Here is a 21,393-nt window from a genome sequence, read left to right as displayed (position 1 = left end):
TAATAAACGTTAAAACACTTTCATTTCATTAATTGTATAAAAATAGATGATTGTTACACAATAGGAGAAAAAGCAAATAAAACTCTGCATAATGCAAAATATTGAATTGTTCTCATTCTGCGAGGCTAAAAAGTCACCTTTACTTGTATATTGTTTATTAAGATGTAACATTAAAATTAACGAGCCGTCACTCATTAAAAAGTGAGAATATTGAATAAAACCTGAGATCACAAAACAAACATCTGAGAATATTAAAGAAATATAATATTATTAAACAAAATCCTGAGAATAAGGAAAGAAATTATAGAGTTTAAAGGAAACCTGAGAATTTCACATGAAAATCTGAGAATCCGTAATGAAACTTCCAACATACACAGCTCCCTAATAGAGACTGCAACAAAACCTTCATTTCAATGATATGTTTTATAGTTAAACACACAGCATGAAACCTAGACGTATATATTGCTTGCATATTGTTTACAAAGACAAGATATTCAGATGAATTGTCAGAAATGTGTTGTAAAAGGAAAGCTGGAAACATTTGGTTCAGTAATAATGGAGCTGATTTAACTCTCCCTAATCTATTTGCTAATAACAAGGTGAGAAAATGAACATGGTTCAGAATGCATGAAATTATTGGAAGTAGAATCAAATCATTGTTTGTGTTTATAAAAGTTGAAATGTAATTTCCTGAGAAAAGGCCTTTGGGGGCGTGTCTCAGTCACATGGTCCCTGTCTTTCTGAGATTTCTCCTCCACCTCATCATATTCTGTAAAATAAACACATTTACCTCTTTAATATCTCCTTTGTATTGGATTAATAGTCATTGTTTTGTAAAACCTTCAAATACAGTAAATGATGCACTATGTAGGATTTCTTTGATCTTTAAACAATAAATGAAGAGAATAGAGGACATTTATCAGATGAGTTTTCTTAATATTAACACACGCCATGTGTATAAGATGTGATAGAGATGTCCATCAAATTTCACATCATTTTACAAACTGATTCAACTGTAGAAATGCTACAAAACAATAATACATTTTATATAGTATTACATTTCTATTTTCCTGTTAAATGTTTGGAATAAATAGATTCCAGTCCTTACAAGATTGTGTTTATAAAAATGTGGAAGTAAAAGAGCCATAAATATACAGGTCTTATCTAAAGTGTGTAATAAATCTGGCTGCACTTGTTAAATGACAGAACAGAGATTTGTTCTAAAAACAGTCAGCTGATGTTTATATTATATATCACAGGTAATATTTACAGTAGGTCTTATCTAAACTCTTTAATAAATGCACTTGTTAAATGACAGAACAGAGAGAACATTTGTTCTAAAAACTCTTCTGAAAGTTGATATTTATTATATACCATATATAATCTAATCATATATAATCTAATCTTTGACTTTGCTGCCTGTGCACTTATGTACATTACAGAATAAACAAGAAGTCACTCACCTTCTGTCTCTCCTCCATCCTGTTCCTCAGTGATGACATCATCATAATCTTCTGGATTGTCTAATCAACAAATAAATGAAGAAGTAATAAACCAGTGTGTGTGTTGATCTTATAGTAAAATACTGAGTTACTGAGTAGAACACGACGTTTATATGAAAAATAAAGATAACAGAAATAATTTAAATATATAAACTATTACATATTAACTTGATTATACTGATTTTATATTAACACTATATTAAAATAGTATTCCATGCAAGTGAGGAGCGAAAAGTAACTATTTAAATATATACACTATTAAATTATAAACGTTTAATGATGTTTTATTGTCCACCAGCTGCTGTAGTGAGAAAAAGGATTAATCAATAGGAACGGTGCATTTTCCCATTAGTGTGTGAAAGCTACTAGCCAGAGACTCCACTATAACCACCGAGATATGGAGGTGAGAGCTGATGAAGTCGCCTGCTGGAGCTTTACTGCAGTAAGAGGAGAAGAAATTATATCACTCTTTATAAGATGGAATTTTAGCCTTCTTTAACATGCTTGCTTATTTATTCATTGATTTATTTTTAGCAAGAATATTATAAATGTATTGTATGGCAATATTTATTAAAATTACAGAAACATTTGTTTACTTGTAGATTGTGATATTAAAATCTCATCTAACAGCCACAGTTTTATTTTTATAATTTGTATTATATCTGCTTTTTATTTGATATATTATGTTTATATCCTCATCACGTTCAGAATAATTGGAAATTGAAAGGTTTACTACTTAAGAATTTTTTTTTAATAAGTTTAACTACCACAATAACCAGAATGTATTTTGATTAATTTTAACTGCTAAAGGGGAAAAAAAATCATTATTAAGTACACTTGCTCTCCTATGTGACCAATAGGTGCTATTCACATTAAATAAATAAATAAATAAATAAATAAATAACAAATTATATTTAAAAAATAAACATATTTAAATATTCAATTTTTGTTCCATTAATAATTAAAATGTAACATTGCATGAGTGTAAGTGCTATATGTACATATATGGAGCTCATGTGTATTTCCCTTCCTCTGTTGCAGTACCACTCTGGGCCAGTAGGTGGTACTGCCACGCTTTTCATGTCAATCTCATTTAAGGGCTTAAAATTATAACTTGTTGCTTCTTTTCATCAGCATTTTTAAATTTAGTTTGGATTTGCTCAAGTGATACTTTTGTAGAAATTAATAATTATATGTTACAGAGAATAGATTAAATAAAAAGCCATTAAATATTATTTAATTATTTATTGTTCAGTGATATTAATGTAGATTTTTTAGTTCAAAAATATTGTTAAATTGCTTAATTCATTATGTAAAATACATTTAGCTGAATTGTTTTAGATGTGGGTGTGGCTTATATTAAATGCAGCTGTAACCCAGTGTTCATAATTAGCCATAAGAAAATTATAGACTGGTTACTAAAATGATGGAAAATAATAATTATATTAAAGTAATATTAAAGAATCCAAACTAATAAAGGTTTTGATTATGACAGTGAAAGATGGAAGTAGACAAATAGACAGACTCTGAAATCCCCCCGTGCAAGCATGTGGTTTGTCCTGAAATCAGTTGTTTCTAAAGATCCCCCCTGTGGTTATTTACTAAATGGTTTGTCCCAGCTGGTTGTCTGTCCCTATTGGGTGAAAGGTCAAAAGAACGCGCGCGCAGCGCTGGAACTTTCTAGACTTGAAGAAGCGAATGGATTTGTGTTTTTTCCCTCACGATTAGGAGCAAATCATAGCAAATTGTTCCTGGAGTTAAATGTGATGACATTTATCTGATGAGTGCAACAGTGAGGGTCTAACATGTTAACAGTCTACTGGTTTGTATTGCTCTAGCGTGGACAGCAGCCTGGAGACTTGCTAGTTGCTAAGCTAATTGTCCGATGCTAAGCCACGTGTTTAATGTCACCGGTGTTAATGATAACATGTGGCATCTATTTTTCTGAGTGATGTACATCTACGTCACATTGTATTACTGTTGTGAATGATTTATATTATTATTATTTAACCTAAGCTTTATGATATTTTATGTTTTTTATTGCATTTTACTTTGTTGTCAGTAGTTCAACCAGTGCCATAAGCCATTGTAATATTTAATTGGTGAATTGATTTTGGGGATTCTGACCATAGGTCAGGTTTTTAGTCGAGACTGGACCCAGAACCTTTTCGAATTGATTCCTTGGATTACTTTTCCCTGTCATGGATGACGAGCCCATAAGATACTATCAAGTTGATTGATCTTCAAGTGCGGTAGGAAGGATTGTGTCCACACACAATAACGAACCGAATGGAAATTCGTGTGATGATCCAAAGTGGAGCACTAAGACTCTAGTAGACCCGGGCCGGTTTTATTTTCTTCATGTGCGCACTCTTTTATTTTTTATTTATTTATTTTAGTTACATATTGAATGCATCACTAGAGTTCTCTTTAAAAACATTGTGGTGTAAATTGCATTCCCTTTGTGATGTTTGTTAACCATACACACCCTTAATTAGTAAATATAAATAGTTAAATTTTACTACTGTGTCCTGGGTTTCTGACTCAGTGCATCACTTAACTCTTGGCTCTTGCCAAACCTAGAACCTTCTGAAGCTGGTCTACTCTATAGAACGTGATGGTGCCACTTGTGGGCTACACAGCAGATGGGGCACTAATTCTAATAATTAATTAATGGAAAATGGTATTAAACTATTAGTATTTAAACAAATACATTTTCGGACTGTAAGATAAAATGATAGACAGAAGTAATTTTATTAATGACAATAATTACATTATTTACTTCTGATTGTTTTAGATGTGGGTGTGACTTGTATCGCAGCAGCATTATGAAAATAAATAAATATATCATGGGTAAGTTAAAAAGCTTAATTAAACTTTACATTAAAAAGAAAGTTGTGTAATTATTTAAAATGAAATGCATGAATTAATTCCCCACATTATGAATTGTTGAGTTCTTTTAGATGTGAGTGTGACTTCTGTCAAATGCAGCAGACGAGATGTTGATGTTAATCAGCATTTAGCGTCTCAGCACTGTGAGCTCTTGGAGCTACACTTTACTACACTTATAGCAAGACTTTTTTGTTGTGTGTTTGTTTTTCATCAGTTAATGTGAAGCGTCTGCTGTACACGTCCCTGTGGATGAGCTGTTACTATAGAAACCATAATGTAGTGGAACGAGTGCATTAATATAAACCTGTGATTTACAGCTGCAGTATGTCAGAGCTGCTGTTATAGAAAATTAATCAACATCAATCAGAATGCAGAATTCAGCAGCACATTGTTTAAAGTTTATTATAGAAATGTTTAAGGGGATTTTTTTAATAACAGAGAAACTCCCTGACCTGTGGTGATGTTTGTGTTTGTTTCAGCCGTAACTGCATCATCATAGTTCTCGGACACGTCCTCTGTCAGAATGTAGAGATAAAAGCTATTAAATCCACATGAATGTCATTAATGATCATTTGGATGCTTGTGGATGCAACACTGTCACATTATTATCATACCTGTCAGTATAACTGACTTCTGATCAGCTGTAATGGCCTCATCATAATTCTCAGCTTCATCCTCTACACCAAAACACAGAGATTTAAAGAGATTTAAAGTTTACTGAAGTGGCAGTTTGTACACTGTGGATTTGTGTGTGTGTGTGTGTGTGTGTGTGTGTGTGTGTGTGTGTGTGTGTGCTCTCTAAAACAAATCCCAAAACAGAAGCACACCCTCCACGTTATCAGCGATGGGTCCAGCAGTGACGGCATCATCGTAGTCCTCTGGTGGCTCAACTCTTCCTGTATCACCTAAATGAAATAAAAGCAGAGGCTCTGTACAAACAGCTCCATCACATTCTGACCTCATGGTTTAATGTCAAGTCACTCAATTTATCTGATCAGTTAACAACTGCACCCACTTATGAAGTCACTGGTGTCGATGACATCATCATAATACTCAGCCTTTTCTCCAATCCCAGACTTTACTGGAAAAAGAAGAGTTTGTGTGTTTGGGCTTTTAAACACATTTATACTCAATAAAATCCTCATCCAAAGAAGCTTTGATAAATGTGATAAGAGGGATTTCAGAAGCTTAAAGTAAGATAAGGTTGATTGTGAGATCTCATGTGTCAGCATTAAAACACTGGAGTTACTGTAATTCTTCTATACAATACATCATAATCACGTCTCAGAAAGGACACATTTAGTCATTTCTCATCTTTAATTGCAATTCGAATATCTTTCAGTTAATGGAGTCAGACAAACTCACACTCTGGCCTTTTTTACCTGAGAGAAGCTCATCATCCACATGCTCATACCCAGAATACTGTTCTTCAGAGAGGAGACTTCCTGTTAGAGGAGAGCAGGACAGGCATCAGACACACACACACACACACACAGATGAACTTAAAAGTGTTTGAACATCCATCAAATAAGATACATGTCACGTAAACACACACACACACACCGGGTGTAAGGCAGGGGGGTGGGGGGATGCACCTGCACAGGAAAGCCTGCACTCTTGAATGCACGCTCACACACACACACACACACAGAGAGAGAGAGAGAGGTTGAGGTTGAGGTTTTAAACTCAACTTTTTTATTACAAATTTAAAAAAGCGGACTATTTTACCAAATATATACAAATTTACATACTGTATTCATATATATACACACATACACACACCACATACACACCTATACATGCACCTATACACAATATATAATGTACTTTTATTTAAATATATATAAGGACAGAACCCGTGACCCTTCATCCCACCAACAACTTTTTTTTGGTCTTAATTTTTCTTTTTATTTAAGGTTCAGTCATACAGTCTTATTTTTTGTTTAGCTTCTGTCCATTTTTTCTTCCTGTTGAGTGTCGGTGGGTTTTTATGATTCTTTTTCTGTTGCTTTTTTCATTTATTACTGATATTCTTGCTAAATGTTTCTTTTTTAATTCCTGTATCTGTAGCTGGTCTAGTTCCTGTAGGTTTCGGTTTGTTTGCTCCTGGATCTCTATGGTTGTGTCTGGGTCCGAATCTGCTGTGCTGCTGCTTTACTCAGGGTCTGACTGCGGGTTTTACGTTTACTGATGTGTTTTGTATTGAACAGTTCCTCTCTTTTCCTCCTGGGTTGGGACGGAGTCTGTGTTAGGGGCGTGGTCATTGTCTGTGGTAGATACTGTACTCACAGTGTGTACAGTGGTGTCCGTGTTGTTTTCCGCTCCCGGTGTGTGTCTCTGTGGTGATGGTGGTGTGTTCAGGGCTGACCTGTTCGAGTCACGGCTGCGGTGTGTCGCTGCGGCCCGCTGGGTTCTCCAGCTGACTGTCCGTGCGGACAGCTCAGCCTTTTGTGTCCCACATCCCCGCACTCGAAGCACCTCAGCGGCTCCGTGGTGGCAAGGACGGTGTAGCCGCTGTCTCCCTCTTTGCATTTAAAGTTCACGTCCAGCGCCTGATCTTCGTTGTTTAAAATCATTAACACCTGCCTGCGGAAGGACAGGACATGCCACATGTTGGAGCTCTTACCACCGAGCGGGATGTGGCTCTCATGGGGCCGACGAACTTCCCGAAACGGGCCAGCTCCTTCATCATTGCCTTGTCCTTTATGAACGGAGGCATGTTGGATATGACCGCCTGCGCCGCGAGAAAGACAGGAGTGACTTTAACAGCGGCTCCTCTTACACATATTGTGCTCCGTGGCAGTGCGCTCGCGAGGTCAACCCTGTTCACACACACCACCACGGCTTTATTCATCCAGAAGGCAAAGTGGATGTTCTCACACCGGACCTGCTCCCCCACCGCTAACATGTCCTCAATCCGCACGCCGTCCTTTGGGACGCACCTGGCGCCATGCCGGAGGGACAGAGTCTCCACACCGGCCTCAGAGGCCATGGGGCCTGCTCTCTCTCTCTCACCTTAAACTTTATACGTTTTAAGTGTAACACATAAAAAAAAAAAAAAAAAGAATGGGCAGGACGCCAAACAGCCTTCTGCACGCTCTCACACCCAGCGCTCTCTATTTATCTCTCTCTTTCTTTCTTTCTGGCGGTGCTGAAGGTGAGTTCCCCCAGGACACCATACACACTAGAACCACCAGGTCTAACAAAATTCATCAAAAACTATCCATACAACCAACCGGGGTCGGAAATATTCTAAAGCAAAAATCCAACAATCAAAACGGCACTATGGGGGAACTAGAGTGTGTGTCTCTGGGATATTACATTTATAATGTAACTGGAGAGAGAGAAAGTGTGTGTGTGTGTGTGTGTGTGTGTGTGAGAGAGAGAGAGAGAGAGAGAGAGAGAGAGTATGTGTGTGTGTGTGTGTGAGGGTGTGAGAGTCAGACTTTACAATGTCCTGACTTTACAATGATCACATGTACAACCTACACACACTTACCCAAAAACATGATATTTAAAATTCTAAAATATTGGCCTGTTTTATTGATTTCTGAGTCTTTTGACTTCATTAGACACCAAGGCCTGTTCTATAGAGTGGTAGAGAGTGGTGTAGGGGGAAAACACGTTTCACCTCTCAGGAGCGCGGAGTGACACAGGCCTGTAGTTTAAGTCCAACATTATTTAATATATATAAACAAATTGTCCTCTGTCCTAGAGCGGTCTGCGGCACCCGGTCTCACTCTACACGTCTCAGAGATTAAACTCCTGCTGTACACAGAGGACCTGGTCCTGCTGTCCCCTGGCGCTCAGGGACTACAGGAGAACCTGGACCTGCTGCAGCAGTCCTGTCAGACCTGGACCCTGACGCTCAACCTCAACAAGACTGAAACTGTCATCTTCCAAAAAGATCCAGCTCTCAGGGAACAAAACACTCATTTAAACTACACACACGAGACTGAACTTTATAGTAACAAAACATTTACATATAATTCTATACCATTTAAAGACAAACATTTGTAGAAATTCCAATTAGAATTTGGCTCAAAATATTTGAATCAGTGATTGAACCCATCACCCTGTGTGTCAGTGAAGTGTGGGTCTCACTCACACAGCACCAAGTCCACACATGGGACAAACACACAATCGAGACACTGCATGCAGAATGATTTTAACAGAAACACCAGGAATAACACGTGCAGGGCAGAATAAGGCCGAGATCAGTTAATCAAAGTCAAGTCAAATTTTATTTATAGAGCACAGGTTTAACACAACCGTAGTTGATCCAAAGTGCTTTACAATAAAAATAAACAGCAAAAAATAAAACAATAAAACAAATATAAAAGGAATTAAAAAGAAAATTCACAAAACACAAATTTATTATGCAAAATACATGCACAACATCACTCAAATGCTAATGAGTAAAAATGTGTCTTTAAACTTGATTTAAAAACGTCCAATAATGTAGAAGCTCTGATATGCAGTTGTAAACTGTTCTAGAGTTTTGGGGCAACTACTGAAAAGGCCCGATCACCCTTCGTTTTACAACGTGAATGGGGGACAGATAATATTAGCTGATCATTTGATCTTAAAGACCTAGAAGCTACATAGGGTGTGATAAGATTGCAGATATAGTCTGGAGAAGAATTATGCAATGCCCTATATGCAAAAAGAAGAATCTTAAATTCAACTCTGAATTTTATAGGAAGCCAGTGCAATGAAGCAAGAACTGGGGTGATGTGATCCCTTTTCTTAGTACCTGTTAAGAATCTGGCTGCCGCATTTTGAACCCTCTGTAACTGAGAGAGTGTAGATTGAGGTAGGCCAACATACAGAGAGTTACAGTAATCCAGATGAGAAGAAATTAACGCATGAATTACAATTTTAAGGTCTTTACTGGATAAAAAGTGTTTCACCTTAGCCAATGATCCGAGATGAAAAACTATTCTTTACAACTGAATTTATATGCTTGTCAAAATGAAGAAAAGGATCAAGATGGACTCCAAGATTCTTAACGTAGTCATGTAGGTTGTTACTTAGAGAACCTAACTGTGTTTTGATAGAGTTATTAATAGCAGTAGGGCCCAATAGCAGCACCTCCGTTTTATTTTCATTAAATTGCAAAGAGTTTTTTGCCATCCAGGTCTTGACATCACTAAGATATGACAAAAGATGATCAAATGAAAAGTCATTTCCTGATTTGAAGGGAAAATATAACTGGAGGTCATCAGCGTAAAAATGGTATTTAATATTATGTTTCCGAAAAATTGAACCCAGAGGAAGCATATACATGGAGAACAAAAGAGGCCCAAGAATGGATCCCTGTGGAACACCACACTGGATAGGTGCAACGGGAGAAGTAAAACATCCAATATTTACAGAAAAAGTTCCCCTTTAAGTATGAGGCAAACCACTCTAAGGCTAAACCCTGCACCCCGATAACACACTCAAGTCGATTCAGAAGAATATTATGATCAACCGTATCAAATGCAGCACTTAAGTCCAGAAGTATTAAAATACCAGAAGATCTTGAATCAATGGACAACAGAATGTCATTTGAGACCTTTAGCAATGCAGACTTAGTACTATGCAGTGCTCTAAAACCAGATTAAAACGGATCTAGAATATTATGTGTATACAGGTATGAAGTAAACTGTGATAGTACAACTTTTTCCAAAACCTTTGAGATGAACGAAAGTTTAGAAATAGGATGATAGTTGTTATGTACTGCGGGGTCAAGATGAGGGCCTTTCAATAAGGGTTGAATAATAGCATGTTTAAAACTTTCAGGAAATGCCCCATTTATTAAAGAGCTGTTTACAATGGCTAAAAGAATGGGACTAATTGTGCCTTAAACCTCTCTAAACAAACAACCTGGCAATACATCAGATTGACAAGATGTGAGTTTCATCTGAGAGATTATTTTGAGCAATTGAGATGAAGACACTGGCTGAAAGTTTATAAAACTACTGGTTAAGTGTGCCAGATTAGTAAGTTCTAAGTCAGAAAAGGACTGTAATCTAATGTCTTCTATTTTCTGAACAAAAAAGTCTGAAAATTGTTTACAAGTCTCAGTATTGACATCAGGAACTGAACAAGCAGCAGGATTAAGGACAGAATTTATGGTTTTAAAAAGAACTTTGGGCCTATTGGCATTTTTTGCAATCAAGTTTGAAAAATATTTGGATTTTGCCTCCTTAACAGAATCTTGATAGGAGTTTTTAAAAATTTGGTAGGAAACCTGAAGTCCATCTTTTTTTCACCTGCGCTCGGCCCTCCTACACTCTCGTCTGAGAGTGCGAGTGAATGCATTTAACCAGGGTTGAGGACTAAGCTTAAGCTTTTTGCGCTTAAGTGGAGCAACTATATTTAAAGCATAATAACAGGCAGAGTTGAACGTTTCAACCAATAATTCAGTATCCATACAAGATGACAGAGAGGCATTTGAATTTGAAATAAACTCGGAATAAGACTCACAGAATTCAACAGTAGTATTTGCATGAAAACCACGAGAGGAGTGTACAGACTGAGAAAGAATAGGCTGCATATATGAAATAGCAGGCTCAAAGATAACAGGATAATGATTAGAAATGCCAGCATCGGATATTTCTGAGATATGTACAGAGAAACCACGAGTCAAGACTAGATCCAGCGTATGGCCTCCATTATGTGTAGGACTTGAGACAAACTGTACAAAATTAAGTGAATCCATAAGGCTCATAAAGTGTTTAACCATAGGTTTAGAAGGACAACAAACATAAATGTTAAAGTCCCCTAACACCAATATTCTGTCACAACGAGACACTTGAGTAGACAGAAACTCCGAAAACTCATGAATAAATGTTGAACAGACTTTAGGTGGTCTGTAGACTAACACACAAAGCAAAGGTCCATTTAGATCAATTTTTAGAAGTTGCACCTCAAAACTGAGAAAGGCATCAACAGGCAAAAGCCTACATTTGAATGAGTTTCTAAAAACAGTGGCCACACCACCACCATGTCCACTTGGTCTGGGAGTGCTGTACAGCTCACCAAAAGATGACATGTCACACTTTTTTTACCCAAGTTTCAGTCATAAACAAAAAGTCCAAGGTATGAGAAATAAAAAAAAAAATATTTAAAATAAAAGTTTTATTTGCCAGTGACCTAGCATTCACTAGAGCCATTTTGACTGGTGGGTGAGTAATCGTTGACGAAGTGGAGGTGCCTAATAGAGCACCCGATGAAACCGATCCCAGATGACGGAGGTTCTTAAGGTTCACGGTCCCATTTTCCCGACGTGCTTTTGTATGCCATCGGCGAGAAGAAGACCAAACAGCAGGTATCGTAACTCCAGTAGCTAAGACAGTGGAAGCAGTCTTTGTACACTGGGAGCCTCGGTGTATATAACGGGGCCGGCGGGCAATTCCAAGTGCGATACAGTGATCGCGGAGTTCCACATGCAGTTTTGGAAAGATTTTAAAGTTCAAAGAATGCAAGTCAAAAGATAAATAAAATGGCATATTATAATAATTCCACAAGCCAAAAGGCAGTAATGAATCCTGCAAGACCACGCTGAAAGTAGTAAAAACAAACAAACCTCCAACGAGCATCAGAAGAAAAAACATCCTACAGCCACATATACTAGCCAGGTTTTAAAAACACACGTTAGCCAACACACCAAAGAAAAAAAGAAAGACTGGCCACTTTACAATGCAATTACTTGGCAAGGCAGCCCTTTTTAAGATCACCTCCGCCAAGACAAGCACATGACCGATGACCAGCAGCCAACAACCGACACCCCGAAAAAAAGTATTAACTTACCCACGGAGGACAGTAGAACAGCCGTTGCGTGGTGGCAAAAGCTCGCGATTGCCAAGTACAGTTCTTACTGAAGGTGTTATCCAGGTAAGTTTGTAAAACGTTATGATAAAACAAATCCAGGTGAGACTAGATAAAACTCGAAAAACAAACAAGCTACAGAGCTTCAAAAACATACACCGGAAAGCAGCAGCAGTCAGACACGCCAGAGTTTGAAACCGGAAGTTACTGATAAAAATACACTCAAGGGACATTAAATTCTGGAAACATCAAAAAAGAGCGAGCCACACCCACTCCATTATAAAGCTCTGCAGTACCAAGAGTCCAGCAAAGATACCATCATCAGTCCCCTCGTCCAACTGGTCCTGAGTCACTGCACCACAACACAACACACACTAATACACACTAACACACACGGAGTAAGGCAGAGAGAAAGGGGATGAGTGACAGCTACCCGGGGTGACATCCTGCCAGCGGCGGCACTGATCTGAATGCGCAGGATGGTGATAACATTTGCATGATCAGTTTTCTATCACTCTTTTGCGTGCCACATATTTTCATGTCACCGTGTGGGACATTAATCTCCAGCCCTGATTCTAGTTTGTGAACGAGGCAGGGGACTGACTGAAGCTCTCCCACTCAGTTGTACGAGATGGGGAGGGAGCGGATGAGATGGACATCACCTCAGGTCTCCTGCAGGAACCCCGGGGCACGTGCCCCAGTACTGATCTGCTGAGCCCCAGTAACATCTCACATTCAACTTTTAACAAGATCCTAGATTTGGATTCAGTGGATTCATTTAGACTGATAATAATGTGAAGGATCTTTTTATCCACAATGTCAAAGCAACACGGTTTAACTCACAATACAAGCTGAGACGCACCATGTGATCAGGTCGTTACACCACGGCGTGTGTGTGTGTGTGTGTGTGTTCACTTAATCATATATCTGTGCTTTTAACAAGTATTGATTCAGCACACGACAGGACTAAAGTAAGTTTTATAATAATAATAATAATAATAATAATAATAATAATAATAATAATAATAATGCAGCTGTCATCACTTTATGAGTGTAATATCATGTATGTAATAAAATAGACTTTAATCACACTTGTGTTTATTAACTTATTATTATTCTGCTTGACTACATAAAATTGCATTTTTTTTTCATATAAAAGTTATGATAATTATTTTGTTTTGTTCAAATTGATTGAAAAAGTTTGAAAAGTTTTTATTTATTAATTATTTTTTGTCAGCGTTCTGAAGGGGAGATTTGCCACACACACTAGATCCGGCACTGAGACAGAATTCTGCTGATAAACATCTATTAACAGTTCTGATTTAGTGCAAGTGTGTGTGTGTGTGTGTGTGTGTGTGTGTGTGTGTGTGTGTGTGTGTGTGTGTGAGAGAGAGAAAGAGTTTTCCTGTGCAGGTGCATCCCCCTCTATCTGCCTTACGCCCGTTCTATGAGTGTGTGCGTGTGTGTGTGTGTGTGTGTGTGTGTGTGTGTGTGTGTGTGTACATAATATAATAATACACATAATACAACAGTAAATACCCACAGTATTGTGAATGATCTGAGATTAATGATATTAATTGACCCACAATGTGACATAAAACGTCTGATGTGCAAATGAGTGACAGAAAACTGTTTGTGCAAATGTTATCATCCCTTTACATTTTTATTTTCTTTTTTCACCACACACTCTGTCCCCTGCCCATGACTGCCCATGTCACCAATATCTAAATCCTCCACTGACCACATGTACTCTAACTGCACATTTATAATAATATTTTTGTAAATAAATGAATCAGACTGGATTTGGGGTAAAATCCTGCTTTAATCACTGAGTTTGCATTGAGGGGTGTATTTAGTATTGAGTGATTTGATCATTTGCATGCAGTGAATTTCAGCTCCAAGTTTAAATGGAATACAATAAGTGTGATGTAGAACAGTCCACATATCACTCACCTCTTTGAGTGGAGCTCGTGATTCTTCTAGTGATGTATCTGTGGTTGATCTCCTCATAGACTGCCTCAGGCTGAGTCTTACGCCTCGTCTTAGAGACAACTGGGAGTGCAGAATAATAATAATAATAATAATAATAATAACTGGTGTTGTAGAGAAAATAAACTGTGTGAATGTGTGGTACCTCTCCTGAGCACTCTGTTCTGGTAAAACAGTACCACCAGAAGCACTAAGGCCAGGAAGAGCAGCGTTCCCAACACAAAGAGAACCAGTGGAGGGGTGGGTGGGGTATTTGGAGCGCCTCTTCCTGAAGTCAAAAACACAGAAGAGGATCTTAATACGAGAAAAATAGTGAACAGTAACAAATATTGTATTGTAACAAATATACATACCTGATGTGGTGGTGATGGTTGTAGTGGTGGTGGTGGTGGTGGGTGTAGTAGTGGACACTGTGGATATGTCTGTATTTGCAGACAAAAAAACTAATGCATTAAAAAAACACTCTCACTAGATCAGGTTTCTGGCTTGCTGAGCTTTCAAGCTAACATCGAGCTAACATCTAAGATTATAAATAAAAGTTATCGAGTCTTAACCCTATGAGAAAAGTGTAGTGAGTGGAGAGAGAAAGCTGAAAAGTTAGCACACCCCTCTGACCTGCACAGGTGACTACAGCATGAGAGCAGTCAGTGTGTTTCTTCAGGGAATGATGACAGTCCCACAGGTGAATCTCATCCCCTCGACACTTCACTCTGTTCAGCCAGATAGTCCCTTCACCAGGACCAAAGCTAACATTCCTATCAGCACTCAGCGCCGAGCCACAGCCCAGCTGTCTGCACACCACCTGAGCGTTACTGATGTTCCACTGATCATCACAAACGGAGCCCCACGTAGCGTTATGATACACCTCCAACCTCCCAGAGCAGCTTCCCTTTCCTCCACTCAGCCTGAGAGACCAGTGCTCTACATTACACACATCACACATGAGTCAAGTTTAACAAAAACTGTTTGTATAAAGATTTTATACCACCAAATTACAAACATCCTGAAAATATAAAATGTTAAAAATTAATGAATTGGTCACTGAATAAAATGATTTAAAGCAAGAAGATGAGCTTTGGGTTCTGTTTACTGCTTTTATCTCTGTTGCTTTTATTTTTATGAAATGTGAGGAAAAATAATGACCTCAGGATGATTCAATAAAGTTCTCAGCAAATGATTTCATGGATAGAGGAGGAAATCCATTCTTACAATGAGTAATGAAATTGACTGTAAATGAAGAACAGCACTAAAAGCTTTTCCTTATGTTTCCTTACTTGAGCAGTGTTTCTGAGAGGGAAGTGAAGAGCACTTTTCTTGTGTATGTAGAGACGTTTTATCATCTGCAGTAATAAAATACACACATTAATGAAATGTTACACAGCAGGTTTATCTCTCAGAGCAGACTTTTATCAGACTTTTAACTTCATATCTCAGTAACATTAGTTAAACACTATTCACAATGAAACACTGCAGTTTATATCAATGTACAGAACCAGAGAAGTCTGACTCCACCCACCTGTGCAGGTAATATGAGCCACTTCATCACTATTATCACATGTGTTCTGTCCCCAGGGTGAAGATGGACACTGCCACAGATTAGAGTCGTGTTTCCTACACTTCAGATAATCCAGCCAGTTAGGAGCAGATTTGACTCTTGCTTCAGTGGGTGACAGACTGCCACGCCTTCCACAGTTCAGCTCTCGACACACCATGTTTACTGTCTCATCATCCATCTGATTGTAACACACATTACCCCAGGTTCCATTGTAGAACACTTCCAGATTCCCCTCACAGCCCTCTGTGAGTCGCATCTCTTTAAACTCTGTGGAGAGAAGAAAATCTTATTAACTTGTCCATATTTACCATGTGACAGTTTGAATCTCAGACATCACACTGTACCTGAGCAGACGACTCCTACGTCCTCCTGGTGTCCACATTCCCCCTCTTCACACAGCTGAGATCTGCAGTTCCACAGGGACGTCTCGTTCCCCTCACACTCCACCTCATTCAGCCATATGGACCCAGTTCCAGGACCAAACCAGGCTGGTATGTGGGTACTGAGGGCCACTCCACACTGCAGCTGTCTGCACACCACCTGCGCATCCTCAATATCCCACGAGTCATCACACACTGTCCCCCATGAGCCACTGTGGAAAACCTCCAGTCTTCCTGCACAGTCTCCCCCAGAACCAACCAGCCTGATGGAGCTGATGGCACGGTTCAAGATACCTGTGGTATGACCCAAAATATTAAAGTCTAAATAATTTTGCTATTTCACCAATCTTATATAATTACTCCATATTTAATAGAAAATGAAAAATACCTGCTTACCTGAGCAGGTGATGTACAGCTGTTCCCCAGAGCTGCAGTTGACAGGTTGTGCACTGCTGCAGTTCCCCAGATGAGCTTCACTCCCAAAGCAGCTGAAACCCGTTACACACATGTGTTTGTGTTCAGTGGTGGATGGAGAGGAGCGGTAGTTCAGCACAGAGCCACAGCCCAGCTGTCTGCAGAGCACAGACGCCTCAGACAGACTCCACGAGTCCAGGAGAACTCTCCTCCAGTCCTGCCTGAAATAAATCTCCACCTCCCCCTGACACTCGCTCCCTCCAGACAACCGCACTCGCCCCTCATGAAACGCCATGGATGATCCTGAAACAGAAGAACATCATTTAAATATTCTAATGAACACTGAGTTTATTCACTAACATGGTGTAGGTGAGGTTAATATCTCACTATTACAGATGACTCCAGCATCGTGTTTATGAGAGCATGCAGCTCGACTCCATGATGAGATGCCACATTGTGATAGGTGTGTCTCATTCCCCTGACAATCAAACACATCAGCCCAGATGTGGCCACTCCCCTCCCCAAACCAGTCCACCCCCACCACAGCCACAGCGCTCCCACAATCCAGCTGTGCACAGAGAACATCTGCAGCTCTCATATTCCAGCTTACAGCACAAACTGTGCCCCAGTCACTGAGGTACTGGAGCCCCACTCGACCAGAACAGGAGTCAGAACCGTTCACCAGCCGCGCCTCTGTGTGACCTGAACAAACAGCTAAGAGCTCAGTGAAAGAGGAACATTAACAAAGACACCTTAAAGTTTGATTGACAGGTATGTGGTCTCTATTTAAACAGAAGTTAAATCATGATACTTAACCAGAACATATTAATCCCACATCGTTGTCATGGGAGCAGTGTGAGTGTTTTGGTGAAGATATTGTTGGACAGAAGGTAATGTCAGATTCATTTCCTATACACCGAAGCTTCTCTGTCCACACCTGACCCTCCCCTCGGCCAAAAGCAGCTGATCCCAGCACCTTCACAGGAATCCCACAGCCCAGGTCTCGACACACAACCTCTGCATCCTGCTGGTCAAAGTCAGCATCACACACTGTGGACCAGGAACCTCCATGATACACCTCCACTCTCCCAGAGCACTGATGAGGACCAGCACTGAGTCTCGGCTTTCTGTGAGCTGTGTTTCATTTCATTGTGTAAATATTGTGCATGATTCAGCAGAAAAATGTTTAAAAAAAAAAGTGTGCTGTAAAATTAAACTCTCATAGCTAAGTTTAATTGCAGTCACAGTCATATAATTACAGTTAAATTTTAATCATGTAACAAATATATTTAGTTTAATGTAGTTTATATATCTTATGTGTGGGTGGTTTCAGATTTTATGTCCTTCATCCATTTTTGTGAATGAAACTTTCCCACAAACAGAGTGGACCAGGAGCCTTAGATGAGGATTTTAGGGGTGTTGATTATGTGAATGATCAAATCTCATGTACGCGCTGCTCTTCATGAACAGGTGGCACTAATCAGTCTGAAACCAGGGATTTACCACAAGTGTGTGTAGTTTAATGAATCTGATGTGAAACACTCATATAAACACCATTCACAGAGAAAAGTCAGAAATATTTAATACAAGAACAAGAAAATGTTCCTGCATGAGGCCCCATGTATTTTTGTCTGTTTTTCTCATTAGTTATTAGTGAAGTTTAGGAGGGAAATTAATAAGTTATATTATAAATTAATAAAGGTAACAAAATAAAATAAAAACTAAACGTAAAAAGAAATCCAAGCTACTTTTTGTTACATTTTGTCATATAACTGGTTCCAATGTGGCCTAAACAATAATGTTCAATTGACATTTTTGATTAATTAAATGACTGCAGATTAATTTTGCACACATTAGTTTGTTTTGTTTTGTAATTAGTAGAGTTTTGTGTGAAACATTTTAATTGTAGTTACTTTAAATTAATCTCTTAGAAAATCCTTATTCCTAACAATATATGATATTAACTAAAAATATCAGAGGTTTTATTGTAGGTTCTATTAAATATAAAATATTTATTATTAACGAGTCCTCACTGTATATTTGTAAACATATTTAACAGTCACAGTTACCTGCATATACAAATGATCATTTAGACCCAAATTAGTGAGTATTTGTCCTCCTCCACTTTACCATACAGATAAAAACCTGAACCTAGGCCTCAGTCTCTGTGCCACCCCAAAGTGAGTGCTGGGCCCAGCCTGGCCACCCCTATGAAAAAAGTCTGGCTCTGCCACTGCCTGTCATAATGAACCTCCTGCAAATGGACCCTTACTCAGGCTCAGTCAGCTCTTTGGTAGAGTCGCACCAGGCTTTACATTTAAATAAAGACAAAATGGAATTCAAATAATGTCTGGATAGAATTACAGTTAAATCATGCTGATAATCTAACTCATTGTTTTTATTCCCTAAAGTCAGTAGTTTACCTGAGCAGGTGACTCCAGCATCTTCATGATGACCACAATTACTCACTCCCCAGCCTCGTGACCCACAGTCCTTCAGTGTCGACTCTGATCCACTACAGCCCACATCATCCATCCAGATTGGTCCTGATCCTGGTCCAAACTTCTGCACATCTACAGCCTCCCCACAGTGCAGCTCTCTACACACCACTGCAGCATCAGTCATATCCCAGTCATCATCACACACTGTTCCCCACTGACCCTGATGAACCTCCACTCTCCCAGCACAGCGACGTCCACCATTCACCAACCTCACACTGTCTGAGAGAGAGAGAGAGAGAGAGAGGGAGGGTTTATCACACACACACACACACACACACACACACACACACACACACACACACACACACACAGTTTTTCTCTCACACACTCACAAAAAGACACACGCAACAGACACTTTCTATGCCTTTTTCTCTCACACAAACAACACACACTATTTTTTTTTAATCTTACACAAATACGCATGCAAATATACTCAATTCTCTCTTTCACACACACACACACACAGACACACACTCACAAAACCTTTTTTTAATATATATTCTATTATTTTATGACTTATTGAAATAATCTATTTATAATTTAATTCTCATGGACAGTCGTATAATCACCAATCAATCAATTTTAGGAGGAGTGATCCTTTTCAAATTCACTGAATATATTATTTATTATTTTTGTCCATGTTTTTTTGACATGGTGTTAAATCTCTCACTTGGAAGGTGCACTGAGTAAATACAGCTGGATGAAACAACCAGGCTACAAAGCAACATGATTAAACACATTTTAATATAATGCAGTTTTTAAATAATTTTATTTATTGAAGGGAAAAAGCCGTCCTAACCTTCCTGGCCCTGTGTGAAAAAGTAATTGCCCCTAATCCTAATAACTGGTTGCTCCACTCTTGCCAACAACAACTGCAACCAAGTGTTTGTGTTAACTAGCAATGAGTCTTTCACATCACTGTGGAGGAATTCTGAGCCGCTCTTTTATGCAGAATTGTTTTATTTCAGCCACACTGGAGGGTTTACGAGCATGAACGTCCTGTTTAAGGTCATGTCACAGGATTTAAGTCCGGACTGTGACTAGGCCTCTCCAAAAACATTCATGTCATTTATTTTAGATCCATTCAGAGGTGGACTTGCTGGTGTGTTTCAGTTTATTGTCCTGCTGCAGAACACAAGTACACTTGAGCTTGAGGTCACGACCTGATGATCAGACGTTCTCCTTCAGGATTTTCTGGTAGAGCCCAGAATTCATGGTTCCATCAATTATGGCGAGTCGTCCAGGTCCTGAAGCTGCAAAGCCCCAGACCATCACACTACCACCACCATGTGTGACTGTTGGTATGATGTTCTTTTTATAAAACACTGGGTTAGTTTTACACCAGATGTAACGGGACACACACCTTCCAAAAAGTTTAACTTTTGTCTCATCAGTCCACAGAATATTTACTACCAGGTTTTCTCCATTTGTGAGTGATGGTTCACTGGAGTCCCAACGCCTTAGAAATGTCTTTGTAACCCTCATACACGTCAATTACGTTATTTCTTATCTGATGAATTCATCATTTAAAAACTGCATTTTGTCTTTACTCGGGTTATCTTTGTGTTGATGATTTCAATCATTTGTGTGAGAAATATGAAAAAATGTGAAAAAAAGAAGGGGAAAATATTTTTTCTGATATATATATACATTATAATCCCAGTTGATGTAGTGAGAAGTGTGTGATGTGTTAGTGTGAATAATGAGTGTGTACTTACCAGCTGCTGTGAGTGTGAGTGTGGATGAGAGAAGAATAAAAGTCAGACAGATTTCCATCTCCCTCCTCACTGTACACGATGTGTTCACCTCCACTCACCCAGAGAGACAGAGAGAAGTGTGTCCCCTCACTCAGCCCCCTACAGAGAGAGAGAGAGAGAGAGAGAGAGAGAGAGAGAGACCAATCACACTCAACATTACCTTATTAGAAAAAACATCATACAGACTAAATAACAAATCAGAGGCGGCATCTTTCACTTTCTCCATATATATCAATATAACATCAGCGCTGATGAACAGAGCTCCGCCTCCTGTCTCTGAGGGGTGTGACTGATGAACAGAGCTCCGCCTCCTGTCTCTGAGGGGTGTGACTGATGAACAGAGCTCCGCCTCCTGTCTCTGAGGTGTGTGAGTGATGAGAGTCGACCACATCACACACTGATTTCAGAGAGAGGAAGCACTCGGCTGTCATACAGCATTAATGCCTGACACCTGCACAGAGCAGATACACACACTGATACACCACTGCAGCACACACACACACACACACACACACACACACACACACACACTGGGTTACCTCGAAAGGGTCATTTCAAGTCAAGTCGGCTTTTATTGTCATTTCA

General features: G+C 39.0%; 1 protein-coding gene across 1 annotated transcript in view; it reads right to left on the bottom strand.

The window, feature by feature from the left end:
- Positions 1-20,862, bottom strand: part of LOC128534668 (scavenger receptor cysteine-rich type 1 protein M130-like) — a 74,050-nt gene extending 53,188 nt beyond the window's left edge. Inside the window, 6 exon segments of the mRNA XM_053509113.1 lie at positions 16,101-16,430; positions 16,533-16,853; positions 16,938-17,252; positions 17,367-17,662; positions 18,940-19,270; positions 20,770-20,862. Coding sequence (XP_053365088.1) covers positions 16,101-16,430; positions 16,533-16,853; positions 16,938-17,252; positions 17,367-17,662; positions 18,940-19,270; positions 20,770-20,827 — 1,651 coding nt within the window. The 5' untranslated portion in view covers positions 20,828-20,862.
- Positions 20,863-21,393: the final 531 nt, after the last annotated feature.

This window comes from Clarias gariepinus, chromosome 12 (genome assembly GCF_024256425.1).
Source record: "Clarias gariepinus isolate MV-2021 ecotype Netherlands chromosome 12, CGAR_prim_01v2, whole genome shotgun sequence".
Taxonomy (NCBI): domain Eukaryota; kingdom Metazoa; phylum Chordata; class Actinopteri; order Siluriformes; family Clariidae; genus Clarias; species Clarias gariepinus.
This window is presented reverse-complemented; position numbering and strand designations above follow the sequence as displayed.